The sequence below is a fragment of the Oryzias melastigma genome, linkage group LG17, assembly GCF_002922805.2.
Source record: "Oryzias melastigma strain HK-1 linkage group LG17, ASM292280v2, whole genome shotgun sequence".
Taxonomy (NCBI): domain Eukaryota; kingdom Metazoa; phylum Chordata; class Actinopteri; order Beloniformes; family Adrianichthyidae; genus Oryzias; species Oryzias melastigma.
This window is the reverse complement of record NC_050528.1, coordinates 16,212,808-16,232,708: the sequence shown is the minus strand read 5'-3', so window position 1 is coordinate 16,232,708 and position 19,901 is coordinate 16,212,808. Positions and strand designations below refer to the sequence as shown.

The 19,901-nt window shown below is 39.3% G+C and overlaps 1 protein-coding gene across 2 annotated transcripts in view; it reads left to right on the top strand.

Annotated features, from left to right (window-relative positions):
• Positions 1–19,077, top strand: part of pitrm1 (pitrilysin metallopeptidase 1) — a 19,280-nt gene extending 203 nt beyond the window's left edge. Inside the window, exons 2-27 of one of the 2 annotated variants that reach the window (XM_024268967.2) lie at positions 561–669; positions 2,792–2,898; positions 4,785–4,936; positions 5,016–5,130; positions 5,215–5,311; positions 8,263–8,423; positions 8,496–8,622; positions 8,695–8,783; positions 8,871–8,999; positions 9,079–9,192; positions 9,275–9,371; positions 11,767–11,901; positions 12,047–12,185; positions 12,253–12,369; positions 12,444–12,573; positions 13,940–14,060; positions 14,140–14,216; positions 14,290–14,455; positions 14,544–14,644; positions 16,010–16,130; positions 16,208–16,267; positions 16,358–16,470; positions 16,586–16,711; positions 18,300–18,445; positions 18,526–18,628; positions 18,701–19,077. In XM_024268967.2, the coding sequence (XP_024124735.1) occupies positions 561–669; positions 2,792–2,898; positions 4,785–4,936; positions 5,016–5,130; positions 5,215–5,311; positions 8,263–8,423; positions 8,496–8,622; positions 8,695–8,783; positions 8,871–8,999; positions 9,079–9,192; positions 9,275–9,371; positions 11,767–11,901; positions 12,047–12,185; positions 12,253–12,369; positions 12,444–12,573; positions 13,940–14,060; positions 14,140–14,216; positions 14,290–14,455; positions 14,544–14,644; positions 16,010–16,130; positions 16,208–16,267; positions 16,358–16,470; positions 16,586–16,711; positions 18,300–18,445; positions 18,526–18,628; positions 18,701–18,794 (3,046 nt within the window). In that variant the 3' untranslated portion in view covers positions 18,795–19,077. Of the gene's footprint in view, positions 1–560; positions 670–2,791; positions 2,899–4,784; positions 4,937–5,015; positions 5,131–5,214; positions 5,312–7,886; positions 8,012–8,262; positions 8,424–8,495; positions 8,623–8,694; positions 8,784–8,870; positions 9,000–9,078; positions 9,193–9,274; positions 9,372–11,766; positions 11,902–12,046; positions 12,186–12,252; positions 12,370–12,443; positions 12,574–13,939; positions 14,061–14,139; positions 14,217–14,289; positions 14,456–14,543; positions 14,645–16,009; positions 16,131–16,207; positions 16,268–16,357; positions 16,471–16,585; positions 16,712–18,299; positions 18,446–18,525; positions 18,629–18,700 lie in introns of those variants that run through there. The other variant, XM_024268968.2, reaches the window with a different exon arrangement.
• The last annotated feature ends 824 nt before the right edge of the window (positions 19,078–19,901 follow it).

The following is a 19,901-nucleotide window of genomic DNA, read 5'->3' as shown; positions in this document are numbered from 1 at the left end:
AAAAGATGTAACAAAAACAAAACTGTTATGACTATTTTCTTTATTTTCTTTTATGCTAATGCCGTAACTACTAGATAGTTCGGGTTGACATTTTGTCTTTTCTTTCTTTTTACCCTACTATTAAAACTAATTTAAACTCCAAATTAAGCAAATTTATCTCTCCTAAAACACTGGGAAAGAATCACGTGATTAATAATTTTGTGACCGGAAGTAGTTATTTATTATTATTGTTGTTATTATTATTATTGTTGTCTTTGAGAGTTTAAAGAAAGAGACAAAATATTTTTAATATGGACAAGAATCAGGATTTAAAAATGTAAAAAGACAGTAAAGTGAGTTTGTTTATACTTTTTAAAGAATGTCATAAGTTGTAAAGACTATTTTTTGTTTAAAAGACCATATTTGCTGATTTCCTTGGAGTTCTGAATCACATTTTATCTAGAAGTTGTTGTCTTGTTATTGCATGTGCATCTTATGACCTCAGTGACCTTTGTAGTTTTATAAGCAGAACTGTTTATAGAGCAGAGTGAGGCTTACTGTCTTCTTCTTCTTTTCATTAGTTATACCGGACTGCAGAAAACATGGAGGCAGAAGAGCACTTCTTCAGTACGAGAGAAGGTGCTTCAGTTCCAACCAGGACAGAAGATCCATGGCTTCACAGTCAGAGAGGTAAGTGTGTCTTTACCGTTACCCTAATCATCTTCTTCTCCATTATATCTGTGCTGGTTGAAGAGAGAGATAATTAAAACAGGAAGCAAAACAGCTGAATTGAATCCATTAGAATTAAATTTGTAGCTGAGGGGAACAAATACAGCCTTTTTTTTATTCGGAAAGAGAGTTTGATGCCAAGGACAAGAATGCACAAGGTTCCCTCCTCCCCCCCTGTTCTTAACCCTTCCGCTTTCCTTGGCTTGTTTACATTAAAAGTGGGGTCATCTGGACCCCACAAGACAGTGCGCTGAACTTTTTTTTACCTTTGATTTTTGAGTTTCACAAATGTCCATGGCAGACATAAAATCCTGTCCACCTTTGTCCACATTTGTCATTGAAGGAATCACAAAGAGAGCGGAAGGGTTAAATCCCCACTATGAGGAGCTAGCCACTGCATGCTTTAATGAGTGTGGGTTTAATGATTTGAATAAACATGGATTAATTTTTAACTTTTTATAACAAACTTAATTTGCTAGTGAGAACAGTTCCAAAAACATAACTATTCATTTGGGACAAACAAAAATGTAACTTTTATAGTTAAATGTATACATTCTTTGATCAAATCTGCCGTTTTTGGGTTGATAGGAGTCATATTTGCTCTAAAATGGTCATATGGGGATGTTAGGATGAAGCGGATCAGAAAGGCAGTGTGTGGGCAGACCAGATAATAACCAGCAGAACAATCGGTGAAGGGAGGCTTACACTGGAGCGACACTTGGATCTAGGGGCAAAAACACCTTTTCTCTTCTATGGAGGATCCTTGAATAGTGGGAAAAAATGTGTACAATTCTAAATCGAGAAAGTCTAAGTCTAAATTTACACCTGAAATTCACAGCGTTCTTGAATTCCATCCTATGTATAAGGCAGGGCGTATTAGTCTTTGTTCAGTTTCATTCATAGCTCAGGTCATTTAAAATGCTTACAAAAAGAAGACGAGTCAGAAACACAGATATAAAAATCAACTAGAACAGTACATTTAAAGACTGTAGTAAATGACAAGATTAAAAGAGAAGTGCGTAGATGAAAGGAGGTGTACACGGATCCACAAAGAACAGTTCTTAGTCTGGACGTGAACATTGTCAGAAGAGAAGCTTGTTTGACATCATCATAAAGTAGAGGTCTGGAACTTTCCCTCTTCCCTCCGTACACATCTGGGTACATATCAGATTTAATTGAGTTTGATACAACACACTCCAAAAGTTTTACCAAATGGATACAATCTAGAGATTTACTGTTCATTTGGTGCATTAAACCTTAAAAAATGCCTTTTAGCAGACAAACTTTTTTTTTCTTACTGGAACTTTTTATTTTAACCAACAAAAGCCAAATATTCACAGCTGACATTTTGGCTCCTCTAGACTGTTTTGTTCTCTGTGGTTAAAGTTTGTTTTATATGAATTTATTCAAGTGTTGTATGGAGAGCTGTGAAAAAATGATGATATGATTAGTTCACACAACATACATCCTTCAGCCCATTTGAATTAACCCAACTCGGTAAAAAGCAAGCCTGTGATTGGACGTCTTCTTGTTTGCATCACATCATCATATCATCATGAAAAGACAAAGACCGTAGAGACACAACAGGAAGAGACTAAATTTATCAGAGATTGATAATTGCTCAGTCACTTTTTCGATTCATATTTGTATCCTTTACATCCCTTTCAGGAAGACTTTTCCCATTCTGGATCAAATGTCTCATTAAAAACAGAAACACAATCATTAGTTTAATCCGTTTTGATGTAGTAACACACTATCAAACTACATGTCACTGACCTCTGAGTGAATGAGCTTCATGTCTACATGGAAAAGTAACAGCAAACTGTTGTCATGAAGGAACTTTAATCTCCTCTGACGATTTGTCAATTGGAGGACTGAACAGGAGGAGAAGATGCTCAAAAAGTTCCTCTGAAAGGAGTTGGAACGCATAGTTGGTACCAAAAGACATCAGGCAGGAGAAGTCAGAGTTGCAGAATAGTTTAGCAGTTCTGTATCTGACAAAACGGTTGAAAAACAGCGCAAATCGAAGTGAGTTTAGTGAGGGAAACCTGCATCTGACCTGCACGCCGCTCTTCCTGTCCAGGTTGTGGAGGTTCCTGACTTGTTCCTCACAGCCGTGAAGCTCAGCCACGACCAAACTGGAGCTCAGTACCTGCACGCCGCCAGGGATGACTCCAACAACCTCTTCAGGTGAGCACTTTCAAACCTGGGGGGTTCTTTTAAGTCACGGACTCACCGGGCATGTCAGTTCACGAACGTGTTAATCGTCAATTCTCATGCATTTAGCTCATGGTGTTCACACTGAACAAGCAGGGAGGGGCTTCTTCTCCGACTTTACTCACTCTACTTGGTGTTATAGAATTCCAGCCGGGCAAAAACCGCAATTATTCATTTCTCCTCCGTGATCAGTTTTGAGTTGAAGGGAAACCATCTATTTGTCGTGACCAAATCAGAGTCCCTGATTGGTCAAAATCTGACCTGGTTTCCCTTGAAACATGGGCTGTAATGACTATCCGAGTACTCAAATATTTGTGATCTGCTCCAGAAAATTTGAGAGTAAATATTTGTGATGTCCTAGAATCTAAAGATTGCAAATCATTGATCTAGGACCTAGATCAATGATTTGCAATCTTTATAAATATAATAAGAGTTTAGTAAAAATTAGTGCTGGGAATCCATTAAAAAACTAATTAATCGCAAATCTGCAAAAAAAATTAATTGCATTTACATTTTTTTAGTTACAGTATTTGCTGACGACTTATTTTCTGTGAATAATCAATGCAAAATCACACACAAAACTTTACATTTAGAACATTTATTCTTAATTAGGGCTGTCAACGGATAAAAAAAAATCTGATTAATCACACTTGGATTGTGATTAATCACGATTAATCGCAACGTTTTACTTGTTACATTTTAATGACAATATGCAGCTTTTGAACAAAAACAGGCCAAAGAGAACATTTTTCTCTTGTGAAAAATGAAGCCTATTGTGACGATCAGCATTTATATTGCTTTCCTTTGCTGCTGCAGTTGCATTGTCGACGCATTGTCGTGTAACTAGTCAGCTTTTTGTGAAAAAGCCTTTAATTAAAAAAATAGCAAGAATAAAGTACTTAAAGCCTGTTGTATATTTATTTCTTTTATAAGTGACCATAAGTGAGATGATCCTCGACAGTGTTTTTACAACGCCGCGGCAAAGCGAAGGACTGTTTCTTTGTGAGGTGTAATTAATTTGTGTTAATAAACATTATGCTGTGAATTCTTTTTGATTTGTGGATTAACGCGTTAACATTTACTGCCCTTGGAAAAAATACAATTCAGGCAATGTATTTATTGCTCTAAAATGCAAAATAATGTTGGATTTCAAGTCTATTAACTAAAAATAAGCTGAATGTTGAGCACAATTCTCACTGGAAGTAAACAAATCTTCAAAATAAAGTCTCAGTGAAGCTTCCCATTTTCAAAGTAAAACCTGTCGAGTGTTTTTGTTTGTTGTTGAAAAAGATTAAGCTGAGGTTACGTTTCCTGACATACAGTTGCAAGAGAAAGTATGTGAACCCTTTGGGAGTTTCTGTACAAACCAAATGTATGTTTTCATGTTTGTATTAAATACAATCGTGTGTCCAGTTTATGCATAAAACCAAGTAGTTCCAAAGGGTTCACATATTCTCCTGATGATCAGAGTGGGTCTTTAGAGAAGAACTGTTGGTCTGTGTCCTGCAGCTGTAAGTTCTGAGAAAGCAAACCGGTCGTGGAAACATTGGACACATTTGTATATGCATCTTGCAAAAATCACGCACAATTACGTAAGATTTACGTAATAATTATGTTTAAACATTGCATAAACTGCGTAATTTTCAACAGCTCAAGTCTGAATTCACGTAAAGACCCGTCGGCTGAAACCATCGACGGACGTCTGCTCACATCGACGGACAGAAGAAATACTTATGGATTACAAATGTCACACATGAATCACCAAAGACTGAAATGACATCTATCCCAGAACTTTCAGTCAGTTCGATGTGCGCTGGCAGTGTGTCTTCGGTTGTAACCATTTCGCCGTTTGCTTGTAGCGTCCAGTTCAGGACCACCCCCATGGACAGCACCGGCGTTCCTCACATCCTGGAGCACACAGTGCTGTGTGGATCGGAGAAGTATCCGTGCAGAGATCCGTTCTTCAAGATGCTCAACAGGTCGCTCTCCACCTTCATGAACGCCTTCACAGGTACGGAGGCTCCACCTCCAGTGTCTTCATCAGTTTGTGAAGATGATCTATTGATCTCTATCAACTGCTTTTGTAACAGCCAGTGACTACACCATGTATCCTTTCTCCACCCAAAACGGGAAGGACTTCCAGAACCTTCTCTCAGTCTACCTGGATGCCGTTTTCTTCCCCTGCCTGCGAGAGCAGGACTTCTGGTGAGACTTTGCTCAGATGTTCAGCAGAAACAGACTTTCTCCGACTCTGATGTCTGTCCCTCCTCTAATGTGGTGCTGATGCAGGCAGGAAGGCTGGAGGCTGGAGAACGAGAACCCCACGGATCCCAGCTCCCCCCTGGTCTTCAAAGGCGTCGTCTTTAATGAAATGAAGGGAGCCTTCGTAAGTTATTTGCTCTGCTTTGTTTGAGGAACCAAAAAGGAGATGTGGCATTATCAAACATGGAAATAAATAAACCAAAAACGTTTATGTGAAGTTCTAAGAGAAGAAACTAAATGATTCAGTAAAACTATAAAAATTACAGCAACACTTAATGTTGGATCATTTTTGAACAAATCCATAGATACAAACTGAGAATGTGGTGATCAAAATCAGGGAAAACTGCTCTTCTTATTTGTCTTTAAAGTCCCACTCCAATCATCTTTTGATCCATTTTCAAAGTGTGCTCTTTTAATTATAACTATGTCGTTTTTTTGCCAAAAATCTTGTGTCATTTTCTAGGATATAGTTTATGCAGAGCAGCAGGAGTTCATCAGAAATTCATCTGAGTTGTGGGCAGACTGTTGGCATGGAAGTAAGCTTCTGCTGATATCCCATCATCCCTTTGTTTACACTCTCTGCTGCTAGCTTACGGCCCCTCACAACCACAAGCTAAGATTAGCAATGCTACAAAAAATGGTGAGCTACATCAAAGCTATCCAGCCGTACAGTTTTGACCCAGACGAGGGAAACAAAGACGTATGAGGGTCTATTTGTCTGTAAGTGGATGCATCAGGACGGAGCGCAGCCTGTGGTCCGCCGCTTACAGCTCCTGCATCACACTCACAAGTTTGTCAGGCAGAATTTATTTTGTCTTCTCCTGATTCACAATGATTTGAGAAAAGTATTAATCTGATATGCAACTTTAATGCTAATTTTCTTTACATATAACCAAAAACATTGGAGTGGGTCCTGTCGTGATGGGCGGATCTTAAAATAGCAAACGGAGAGTTTACTGCTGAGTCGCCATGAGATTTCTACAGCTTAATGAAGTTTGATGAACACTTCAGGTGTTCTTTTCTGATCAAAGACACAGTTTTACCATCAAATAACCAGTTTCATCCTTGAAATGGTGATTATTCTGTTTTTTTAGCTTTTATTAGATATTCCTCAAAATCTCAGATCATTTCTCCCAAAAAAATAATAATAAAAAAAAGCTAGTTACATCCTTTTATAATCAGATGTCAGACCTGCATTAGTACTGTTTGACATTTTTGTATCAAAACTTTTGGAATTCCATAAAAAAGTTTTTTTAGTGCATTAATGTTAATGAAACATACACCCATCTTATCTACTATGTAGAATAAACAAATTCTCATTTTTTGCTTTTTTTATTTCCTTCTTGATGTTTAATTCTGCTCCCTTCCTTTCTAAATATTTCATTTTATTGTATTGATTTATCAGGAACTCAACAAAACACATCAGGCTGAAGTGAGTGGAGCTTCTCTCTCCACCTGAACTGTTGCAGAATTTAAATGACTACAGGTTGTCTGCAGGCAAAAAATAGAGAGACCTGTACGCACGGAAATTTAAGATGGTAGACCGCTCAGAGAAAACGATTTTTTACTGTAAGGATGCTTCGAGCAACAGACTGTAGTGAACACTTCAGCATCACACAAACATACAGGTGAAGTAGGTGAGATGAAAGCACGTCATGCGGTCATCCCCAAACCCTCCACTCTGCTGGAGGAGCCTGTTAGTGTTGATCAAGTGTGCTGGACTGTTAGAAATGAGGGGAATGGACAAGTAGTTTTGAAGTTTGTGTGGGCGTCTTATGATGTCACCTGCAAACCCAGGGCACGCAGCATTTGGTCAGTCAGGAGTCAGTCTGTGATCTGTACTAACGACCAGTGTGGTGTAAGGACACTGTACAGCAGCATCACCTCTATGAGCATGTAACTGACATTATCCCTACAAATACTTCTCAATACACTCATCACACACACAGCAAACGCTTGGAAACTTTTAACTTACCTCTGTATTTTCAATTTAAAAGACTTCCTGCATGCTTATTTGGTACTATTTAATCAGTACAACCTCTCCTATGTGACTCTACCTTTATTTAGTCATTTTTCTATGCTGTCATAAAACATAAAATCATTCAAAAACAGAAAATTCTGTCTGGAAAAATGGGATTCACTTTGCTGTGGAAACCCCAAAAATGTTTAACAAACTTTTTTTTACAACATAATGAAAGTTTTGGGTGTCAGTTCATAAAAACAACAAGAATAACATTTGCCAACAAACTAATCAACATGTGTTTAAAAATATCCAGGCGAAAGTCCCAGATTCCTTTGGGCCGCATGTATGAAGAGTTCCTGTTGATAGAACATCACAGAGCTCACAGCTCCATGATGTGATCTGTCTTATGTGGATTCAGCTTCCAGACAGCCCAATAAAAAGAACTTCTCTCCTAAGAGCTCTGCTGACTATTTTACTGTTTTTTTGCAGCTTATTTGTTTCTTTTCATACATTTTCCTTCTTGTGTTTGTGAAAAGTAATGAAAGAGAGTTTTTTTTTTTTTTATAAAAGTATGATCCAGCTAGGTGTTCTGCTGAAACCTTATTTATTCACATAAAAGGTCACTTTTGTCCAAAAACCAAAACAAATAAATGCATCACTCTCTCTTTAATTCAATAACATCTAAACCACAGAATATTCCAATATGTTTACTTTTATTTTAGACAGTAACTGACAGCGTCCGTCGGTTCCAGAGGGTTATGATGCCTCAATGAACTTTAGGAAACATCTCCCTTTGAGATGTGGCCGCTCCTGTCCACCACACCTCCATGGGGCCGGACAACCCACAAACCGGCAGCACCTGTAGGGGTCAAAAACTGCACGTGACTCAGGCTTCAAGTTTCTGTTTTTGGCTGTTTATTTGAGGCAACAGATACATTTGTTGAAGTATTCAGTTTACTAATACTTGTTTCATGACACACATAAGAATGAACGTTAACATCTCAGATCTGTCTTTTTTTGCATTTTAAGTTGAGCTTTTTCTTTTATCTTAGTGTTCAAATCAAAATGTTCCCCGTTGTGAGGTTTTCTGTGCTGGTGTTTTGCCTTTTCAGTCGGATAACGAGCGTCTGTTCGCCCAGCACCTCCAGAACAAGCTGCTCCCGGATCACACCTACTCCGTGGTGTCGGGTGGAGAACCTCTGGCCATCCCGGACCTGACCTGGGAGCAGCTCAAACAGTTCCACGCCACTCACTACCATCCCAGCAACGCGAGGTACGTCCAGGAAGATTCCTCTGTCCCGTTTGAGGATGTTTAATCCTCTGTCAACCCATCTCTGGACTCCAGGTTCTTCACATATGGAGACCTGCCTCTGGAGAACCATCTAAAGCAGATCCATGAAGAAGCTCTCTCCAAGTTTCAGCGCATCGACCCAAAGACGGAAGTTCCGCCTCAGCCGCTCTGGAGCAGTCCTGTGAGTCCACAATGCAGCCTGCGTCAGGTTTTAGCTCCGCCTCCGTTCACGTTGAGTCTGAACCTCTTTCAGAGGGAGGACCATGTGACCTGCAGCCCCGATGCTCTGGCTCCAGATCCAACCAAGCAGAACTCTGTGTGTGTGAGCTACCTGCTGGGAGAGTAAGAGAACCTCCATCTGAACCCTCTCAGGGTTAAATCACGCCGTTTCTTTTACGCGTGTTTAATGCTTCTTGTCTGTCGGAGCAGCATCACGGATACTTTTGAAGGGTTCACGCTCAGCCTGCTGTCCTCTCTGATGGTCTCTGGTCCAAACTCTCCCTTCTACAAATCCCTCATCGAACCAAAGATCGGGTCGGACTTTTCCTCTGTGGTCGGGTTCGTACGCTGACCTTCCTCAGAGATTGGGTCCACTGCAGTGGTTCTGTGTCAGACTGAAGGTTTTTGTGCGCCGCAGGTACGACGGCAGCACCAAAGAGGCGTCCTTCAGCATCGGGCTGCAGGGGATGGCTGAGCAGGACACCGAGAAGGTCAAACAGATCATCAGCCAGACCATCGACCACATCATCGAGTGAGTGACCAGCGTCAAAGCGTCCGTGAGGCTCAGCCGGCCTCACCTGAAACCACCGTCTGAAACTTCTGTCCCGCCTCAGGAGCGGCTTCGAGGAGGAGAGGATCGAGGCGCTCCTGCATAAGATAGAGATCCAGATCAAACATCAGTCCACAAACTTTGGTCTGGCTTTGGCCTCGGTGAGTTGACGGTCTAAGAATTCGTTCAATTCAGTTTAGACTAAAACTTGATCATTAAAAGCACCTATGCTCTAGTCTGATGGTCATGGAAGAGAGTTTTAGTTTTTTAAGAGTTGAATAGAATAAAATGACAAACTTCTGCAAAGTTGGGCTCCAGGAACCAAAGGTTTTTATGCTCCATGTCCTCTTTGTGACCACATCCCAGTTTTATCAATGAAGCAAAGACCTCCCAGCTCTGAAACATCTGCTTATTAAAAGGAGAAGAAGCCACTAACTCGTTTCTGTCAAAATTCTTCAGATGTTTTAGATGCTTTGGCCCCTCACTATATCACGGTTCACCTTTCACAGTCAATTATTATTTTTTCAGTGCAATTTTGTACGTTTTTTTTTTTTCCTATAGAAATGTTCATTTTTTTCTTACTATGTTCTGCGTCCTGATTGACTGTTGACCTTGTGAATCAGTCTCCTGAATCCCCTCACTATGCCCCATTTACATAAATCGTGATCAGATCCTCGTTTTCATTTTATGATACAGGATTTATTTTTATATGAAAGGTTGAACTGTGAGAAATTAAACAAGAGAGAAGAGTGAAAATGTTCATGTCTGAGAAAAGTGTATGAAGGGTGTAATGAGGAGTTTTATAGCCTCAAACATCTAGAATAGTAGTAATAAATAAAGAGGAACACTGCAGATTGTATTTATTGTGGCTAGAGGTGTAACGGATCTCAAAACTCTGTTCGGATTGTGTTACGGTTCAAGGGGCACAATTCGGATCAGTAAAAAGAAAAAAGACAACAGTATAAAACCCTAAAATACATTTTTGACCATCTTAAAAACATACATTTGATAGAACATATATAAAATACTTCAAAGGATAAATATAAACTCACACATCTCACATCAAAACCTTTGCTCATTGAGGCCTGTCTATACAAACAAAGCATTTTTAACTATGAATGGAAACAAAATGCTAAAACATGTCGTTTCCGATTACATTTACATGTCTTGAGACCAAATCTACACAAACTGAGAGAAAAGAATGCTTGAAAATAGAAAAAAAAATATCTGGAGTACCCCCTAAAATGTCTTGTCCCACCCCCCCCAAAATCTATGTTTAAGTTTAACTTTAATTAATTTATATATCGCCTTCAAATGACCTCGGCCAAACAAGGCGCTGTACATTAAAAGTTCAAAGAAAAGTAAAAACAAGAATTAAAATCTTAAAAAACATTTATAGTTAAGAAGTAGACTTAAAAAATAAAAAGTATAAATAAGTTACATAAAAGCATAAAAACACCAGATGAAAACAAAGATAAAACAATACAAATCTAAATTGAATCTTAATTAAAACATTAAAAATTAAACTTAAAATTCTTCTTTGGCATTTTTTTTTTAATTGAAACTAACAGTGGGAAGACATAAGTATTTCAAATAATTGTTATCCGTAGAACGTGCAGGTTAGGCTCTACCATTCCCGCTTTTCCTGGTGATTATATGATCCCTTTTGCTTGCCATACTGCTGTCCATGACCGCTGTCAGGATAGATGGAGCTTCCTCCTTTGCGGGACAGCTGCTGCTCCTCACTGCGAAATTCTCTGAACCTAGACGTGTAGTGATGCTTTTATTCAGCTCTTCAAAATAAATAAACCTGATCTGTCACCATCGCGTCATCCATGATGAGGTAGAGAGAAGTTTTTGACAGAAGCTCCTCCCACACACGGCGGGAGCTTCAGGTTAACAAACTTTTTGACGCATGTTAAAGCAAAGACGGTGTACAGTACATGAATTTGACGCTAGTTGCATTCGGCGATTTCCAGACAGGGTGGTCCATGGTACATGTGTGTGCCGAACTGTGGCTTATTGCGGCCCTAATCATGGCTAATTTTTAAAATGCTACTCCAGCGATAAACAATGGACCACTCTATTCAGAAAAAGCTGCTTCCGTCCTTTTAAAGTCAGACCTGATGTTTTCACATTAAAACTTTAAATCTAAAAAAAACCCTTCATTTTCATTATTTATTTCTATTACAGCCTGAATGTATTTTTTCTGCTATACTTTATTCTACAACACAGAATAAGAACACAAGATGGTAAAGTTTCAATAATGTGAAGTAGGTAGGAGGCAATTTGAAGATTTTGAACAAGTTAAGATATTTTACAATTTTAAGCTTTTGAAAGAATTTTTTAATGTACTACAGACTGTTTCTTTATCCTTTTGCTAAGTTTATAATTCTGCATCTTTCCTTTCTAAATGTGTCATTTCTATTGTTTTTATTCATTGGGAAGACAACAAAACACCTGAGTGGAGTGGAGATGCTCTCTGTAAACAAGTCATCTGTTTGAACTGCAGATTGAACTGTTTTTCTCCCTTGGTTTTATTCTTCCGTATTTAAGTACATCGCTTCTTCCTGGAACCACGACGGCGACCCGGTGGAGCTGCTGAGAATCAGTGAAAGCGTGGCCCGGTTCAGACAGGCGCTGAAGGAAAACCCACGCTTCCTTCAGGACAAAGTCAAGCTCTACTTCAAAGTACATGATGCTTTCTGCATCTCATGTTTCTGCTAAAAGGAATTTAAATCCATCCGCTGCAGAGAAGAGCCACAAAAATCTCTTTTTGGTTGAAACATTGAGTCTTCTCTGTAAATGAAAACCATGGACTGCTTCATGGCTGCAGGAGAACACTCACCGGCTGACCCTCTCCATGAGCCCCGACCACGACTACATGGAGAAACAAGCCAGAGCCGAGGAGCAGAAGCTTCAGCTGAAGGTCCAGGCTCTGACTGACAAAGACCGGGAGGAGATTTATCAGAAAGGTGACCCTCTGCTCTCCGTCTGCACCTCCTCCATTCAGACTTGATTTGATTTTCTCGTCCGACTCAGGTCTGGAGCTGCTGGCTGCTCAGAGTCAAACTCAGGACGCCTCCTGTCTGCCGGCGCTCAAAGTGTCCGACATCCAGCCGACCATCCCCCCCACGGCCGTCCAGCTGAGCTCTGCAGGTACGGCCGGCTTCACCTCACCTGTGGAGCCGAGTAGCAAACGCATCTGACGCTGAAGCTGTCTGACCTCACAGCCGGCGTCCCGGTTCAGCTCTGCGAGCAGCCGACCAACGGTTTGGTGTACTTCAGAGCCATGTGCAGCCTCAACACCCTCCCTGAGGACCTCCGGCTTTACGTGCCGCTCTTCTGCAGCGTCCTCACCAAGTGAGTCCGCCAGCATAACATGACGTCTGAATAGAACTGAATAATGTTTTTCAAAATCCGTCCACCATTCTAAATGTCATTTATATATTTTTCAAGTATTACAGAATCAATTACTAGTAATCTATATATTTACAGTTTCACTTGTTTATTATCCTTAAAGTGTGAAACTTCATGACCACCACATTTGTTCAGACATTTCAAACTCACAAACGTGTTTGTGTTTCTGTCTTAAGCTTTATTTTAAACATTAAAACGTTTTATATATATATATATATATCGCAAGTGAAAATATAATCCAATCCTAAATAAAGCAAACAAATATAGTTTAGAATATAGAACCATCTATTTTAAAAAGCTTACAAAAAAAAGTATTTTTTTTTTTTAAGGAGGGATTAAGCTTCTGCTTAACTAGCCTGAACTAATCAGGAACTGCAAAACACTGAAAAACTATTTACTCTGCTCTTTTTTGGTCATTTGTCAGAATTAACCACCCCCTCTGATGCGTTTTTAACCTCTTCTTGTGGCATTTTTCTGATGATGGAGGACATAAAAAAAGAAAATTCAGCTTTAAAATGCATTTCTGAGTATTTCTTCATTCAAATTGTTGTGAATCAGAAGCAGATGAGAAAATGTTGCCTGAAAAGATTTGTGATGTAGAAAATACACTGGCAGCACCTGTAGCACACTTGTCTGATCTCTCAGGAACAAGGAGGGGAACGGGGGCGGGGTTGCTCTGTGTAAACAGTCCCGCCCACATCTCAGAGGTGAATTTCTAATAAACTCCTGCTGCTCTGCAGAAACTGTCCTAGAAAAAAATGTTACTTAAGCAGTCTTTCTGCTCAGTTAAGTCTTTCTCCTTGGATCCATATTTCTCTAACAGTCTGTTCACTGAGAGAAATTGGAGCTTGAACTTCTCTCTCATTCATCTCCTTCATTAATGACATCCCGGACAAGACCCCATTTTGTTCTTGGAACCTTTTCGGTTGATCAGCGACTCCGGAGAAGATCTAGACGGCTCCAAGTTTTCTCTTTGTGTGGATTGTTTCTGTGGAGCCTCAAAGGTTTAGAAATGTCTTTGTGGCATTTCAGACGTCCATGGCGTTGATCCTCAGGTTCTCTTTCATTCCTGTAGATGGCAGCAGAAACGTTCTTTTGGAGATCTTCCTGCTGCAGAGACTTTTTAAATCAATTCACAGATGTAAAAGAAAGAGGTGATAATGCAATGCAAATATTAAAGAAGGGCAAACTCAAAAATCTAAAGTGTGAATAGAAATAAAATAAATAGTCTTTTTTTGTTTGTGTCTTTTGCTGATCATATCATGTTTATGGAGCTTCTGTCTGAAATCCTCTGTTTGTTTTCACTGAGGATGGGCTGTGGAGCTCTGGACTACAGGCAGCAGGCTCAGCAGATGGAGCTGCGGACGGGGGGCATGTCTGCTTCCGCCCAGGTCATCCCTGACTCCGCCCACGTAGACACATTTGAACAGGTGGGTGTAGAGCGCATGCAGCTGAGAGCAAAAACAACACCACTGATAAAAGTTGAGAAGAGTTGCGTTGTCGTTCCAGGGAATCCTCCTGTCCTCCTCCTGCCTGGAGAGGAACCTCCCCCACATGTTCCACCTGTGGAGCGACATCTTCAACAGGTGAGTCTGAAGGTTCCTTGAGGACACGCCCCCCCTTAGTTTGGACCAATGCAGCTTTCGTTTCTACACTCAGCCCTCACTTTGAAAACGAGGAGCGCCTGAGAGTGCTGGTGACCATGTCGGCTCAGGAACTGGCCAATGGCATCTCCTACTCTGGTCACATGTACGCCATGAGCCGAGCGGGCCGCCACCTGACCCCAGCAGGAGACTTGCAGGAGACTTTTGCAGGGATGGAGCAGGTATTGGACTTGTCTACCCTGCCTTTAGATGGACTTTCTGTTACTTTTTTTCTTTTAGTTTGAAGTTGATGCTTTGTTTGAACATCAGGTCAAGTTTGTGAAGAGGATCGCGGAGATGCCAGACCTGAGCCACGTCATCCGAACGTTACCCAGAATCAAGAGACACCTGCTGAACCCGGACAACATGAGGCCAGTCCTTCTACTGCGGTCACAGATCAAATTCACATCTCTGCTTTGATGTGTCACACTTGCTGCTCCGCATATCCAAAATGCTACGGCGCATGTGGGAGGAGCTACTGACAGAAGTCTCTCTGTGACCCATTTTGAGGACTTGCTGTCCCCCATCGGTCTGACGAGGGATAAACTAAAAATGAGAATTCAATTTACAAGCCGTGTTGTATGGCCCACTACCCTCCCCCGACCCCACCAGCCCCCACTGGCTCCCTCATGCTCTCTTACCGGGTCCAGATGACCCCAGCCTTATATTGATGTGTGATTCCTCCCATGAGAAAGGTGGACAGGATTTCCTGTCCAGTGGACACCAGTGAAGATGAAAAATCCACAAAAAAGTGAATTGCGCTGTCTTGTTGGGTCCAGATGACCCCACTTTAATGTAAACATGTCTAGGATAGCACAAGGGTTACGGATGGCGACAAAGGTCAGCAGAACTCATGTGCCGTGTGTGAAATCCTGTAAAGATCCCTCAAACAAAACTTTTCGTTTCCCACAATGCAGAAAAATCTAACAGTGCCACAAAATGGTCCTCGAGCTGTTGGTCCTGTGGCCATCCCATAAAACTGTCAACGTTTGCTTTGGATACATGAGTGCTTTGGTTTTGTTGGTGGATTTTAAACTATTTTTTGAGCTCTATAAGAGATTTCGGCTCCATTCGTTTTTTTGTTTTATGAAATAAAATTGTATTTTTAAAATAAAAGGGGTCACTATGTCAAAAATTAAATTGCGAAAGTAATTTTTAGTCCAGGACTGTTGCGTGACACAAAAATCGACTCTGTCACGTTAGTTTTGGACTCCACCCTCTGAATACATCATCATCATCATCATCATCATCATGACATTACCAAAGCTCCGTTTCTCATTGATATGATGCAAAGCTTTGCTAAGTTCAGATGTTTCAACATTGCACAATTTTTAGCCTCTTCACCCGAAATGATGACATGCCGAATTAGACCCTAACAAACGATCACTTTTCTTGTTTCATAACGTTGTTTCATGAGGTCTGGTGAGGTTACAGCGTAGCAACCCCTCTTTAGAGTGTCGCCATAGCAACAGCGAAGGTGTAGGAATTTTCTCATTCAAGAACCAGGAAAATGGGTATTTCAGCATAAAGACTCATTTTTACTTCAATTTTTATTCCTAATAAATTTAAAGACCTTGAAAGATATTGATACAATATGACCAATCAAATAATTGAGCGCCTGATCTATAAAGAATGTGTAATAAATGGGAATTTATTACATACATAGCGCCAAGTTCAACCATGGGGTTAATTTAATGTATGTATACGTTTTTTCTTAAATGATTATTTTCTTGCAGGTGTGCTATTAATGCGACCCCACAGAAAATGTCAGACTCCACAGCTCAGCTGGAGGTTTTTATGAAAGACGTTTCTGAAAACCGGAAGGAGCGCAAAGCCGTCAGATCAAACTTACTGAAGGTAAAGTGACTGGGAAGATCCATGAACTAAAGACAACCGTTGATCCATTTCATAACATTTCTATGTTTCTGCTGTAGAAACCTCTGGACCCCAATAGACCCGTGGAGGATTCCAGTCCCAGCAGGAAGCTAATAACTGTAAATGTACAGATTAGGATCAGGATTATGTTCCTGTCAGGTGCTTTTTATGTGAAACCGCCTTTGTGTTTGTGGGGATTTTCTTCCCAGGAGCCAAACTTCCAGCCATGCCAGATGAAAACCTTCTTCCAGATGCCTTTCCCAGTCAGCTTTGTGAGCGAGTGCATCCGCACGGTGCCGTACTCCCACCAGGATTATGCCAGGTGACCGTTTTAATCTCAGCTATGCTGTAATTGATTCAGATTAAAAACCTTTCATTTGTAAATGCAGCATCATTTGTTTACACTTTTTGTTATTTGTTTGCATGTACCTTTTTAGTTTGTGCGTTTTAGCTAGAATGATGACGGCTAAATTTCTTCACGGAGAGATCCGGGAGAAGGGCGGGGCCTACGGGGGTGGAGCTAGAATGGGAGGAGGCGGCCTTTTCTCATTCTATTCCTATAGGTAAGTTCATCAATTAGATTTTTTTAATCATATTTCCTGTTTAAAAGCAGATTAATGGTCGAGCCAAAGGTTTTGTTAACACTCAAAATTAATGAAATGTTAATAAAGTAAAGGATGAAATGTTAGAAAAATAAAATATTTAGTTTTCTTTTTATTCCACTTTAACAGACCTAATGTCTCCTGACATCAATGAGTTTTCTACTCAGAGTGGATCTGCTTATATACAGTTTATAATTTATTTTAAATTGTTTCTTCATTAGAGAAACACGTTTTTACAAATTCATGAGGTTTTTACATGTTAGAAATTTATGATTTTGTTTATGGATTTTTTTTTTATGTTTTAGGCCAGGAATCCCTGACCTTAATACAGTAAAAAAACACATTTAGATCATTTCTGTTTCACTTGTGAAATGGTTCTAACCCATATTTTATTTTGAAAATGATACAGCTGGACATTATCAATAGTGCTGGACATGTTTATGTAGCAGTGGTGAAGACAGGGGGGAGGGATCAGGGGCGGAGCTACTCATATCAGCTCCAAAAGCCAGATTTCCTTTTCATCCCTGTTTTTATGTAATACGTGATTCTCTTTATTTTCTGTTTACTATGGAAGTTTTTTTAGGTCATAATTCAAAGTTTTATGCATTTTTCAATAGACAATTCAATTTGCAAATTCATCATGTAATTTGAGAATGCATTTTGAAATTTGTAATTCAATATACAATCAGGCTTGCAAAATGATAATTCATTTTGTAATTTACAATTCAATATGAAAATTTACAATTCAATATCACAATTTTACAAAATAAAATATTGAATAAAATCAAAATTGATTGTATTGTACATTGTCATGGGTTTTTGATGTCATAATTCAAATGACAATGCATTTTGTAATTTACAATTCAATATGCAGTTTGACCTTTAATGTTTTGCATGATGAATTGAGTTTTGAAACAGAGCGTGGGGTTTTACTATGCAATAGATTTTAAGTTACTTTAAAATGAATTTGAACCAAACCATGTATTGAAATGTCATTTTTAAATATTGAATTGTAAATTACAAAATGCATAGTCATTTGAATAATGACATCAACAACCCATGACAATATAGAATGTAATTGATTTTGTTTTTATTCAATATTTTATTTTTCAAAATTATAATATTGAATTGTAAATAGCAAAATGAGTTGTCATATCAAAAGCCTAATCTGAATATTGAATTGTCAGTTACAAAATGCATTGTCATTTGAATAATGACGTCAAAAATTTTCAATGCAATTGATTTTGTTTTTATGCAATATTTTATTTTGTAAAATTGTGATATTGAATTGTAAATTTTCATATTGAATTGTAAATTACAAAATGAATTATCATTTTGCAAGCCTGATTGAATATTGAATTGCAAATTGCAAAATGCATTCTCAAATTACATGATGAATTTGCAAATTGAATTGTCTATTGAAAAATGCATAAAACTTTGAATTATGAGCTAAAAAACTTCCAGAGGTTACATCATGGTGTGTTGTTCTCAAAGCAGCAGACGGTTCATTTTAAAGGTGATCTCTCAGCTGCATGATTCTGTGTCAAAGGGATCCAAACTCGGTGCAGACACTGTCTGCGTTCCGTAAAGGCGTTGACTGGGCAAAATCTGGAACGTTCACTCAGCAGGACATCGATGAAGCCAAGCTGTCCGTGTTCTCCGCTGTGGACTCGCCTGTGGCCCCCGCAGACAAAGGTGAGGCTGCTGCTGTGACCTCACGGTCAGATCCTCGCATTCTTTCAGAATTAAGTCCCTTTTCTGGCGTTGCGGTGCAGGCATGAGCCGCTTCCTGAGCGGAATCACAGACGAGATGAAGCAGAGCCACAGAGAGAGGCTCTTCTCCGTGGATCATCAGACCCTGGTGGACGTGGCAGAGCGGTAACTCTTTAGCTTCTGACTCTCACAGTGTGGCTCCGCCTGCAGTCTGACCCCGCCTCTTTTCTCTTACAGGTATCTGAGTGTTGGGCGGGGAACGTGCGGTGTCGCCATCCTCGGACCAGAAAACGAACAGATTAAAAAAGACCCCACGTGGATATTAAAATGATAAAAACAATCGTTGGAATTTTAGAAATGAAACGAGAGATAGCAGACGACAAACATAAGCATCCTTTCTGTGTTTAGGCTTTAGGAGAGTCACAGGAACATCCATGTGGATCGTGGATTCATCACTACCTCTCACTGAAATGTTACAGATCACACTTTGGCTCCGTTATGTACAGAACTTTCAACATCAGCCGTTACTCTGTCAGATGGATCATAAAATCTGAAAGTATTTTGTAAAACAGTACCACATCACCAATTAAAAAAATTCACATTTTTGACCAGTTTTTCCATCAAAATTACTTTTTTTCTTGTCAAGTTTGACCTTTCTGGACTATCCATAATGAAAACATTTCCATTCAAAGTGGAAAACGTTGGTTGTGATGTTCTCAAAACAATCTATCGGTAAAATCTGCATGAATCTACTTAAACTCTTCTAGAATTGTCTGAAAAATGTTTTATCAAAACATATCCTCAAGTTCTTAAAATTGTTATAGATTAAAAAGACACCTCCAGTAATGAAAAATGTTAAAATACTTGGATATATATATAGAAATTGTACTCATTTCTAAATTGTTACGTTAAAGGAAAACTCATTAAAAACAAAAGAAAATTAATAAGGACTGGACGACTTTAGATAGGCTCCAGCAACACTTCAAGCCCAGAAAAGAGTTAGCGGGTTCGGATAATGGATGACTACATCTGTTGTGATTGTTGTTTTGCGTGACAATAAACTAAAACGCTTAACTTTGACTTAAAAATCTTTAGGGTGTTTATGATTTACAGTTTTTTCCATAGATTATTTTCTTTGCAGTTAGACTGTGATGACATAAAAATGTATGAAAAAGGGTCTATTAGGATTTTTGTGTCTTCCGTAGATTGTATATAAAGTTGCGATTCCCAAAGGGCAAATATGCTTTTAGCAGGAATTAGGATTTTTGAGCCTTCTTGCTCTCCAAAGCCTAATTGATGTAAAGTTTTGATTCACAAAGAGCAAATAATCTTTTTCCAGGAATTAGGATTTGAAGCTTCTTGCTTGCCATATTTAAATTTATGCAAAGTTCTGATCTGCAAACGGCAAAGAAGCTTTTATTCAGGAATCTGGATTTTG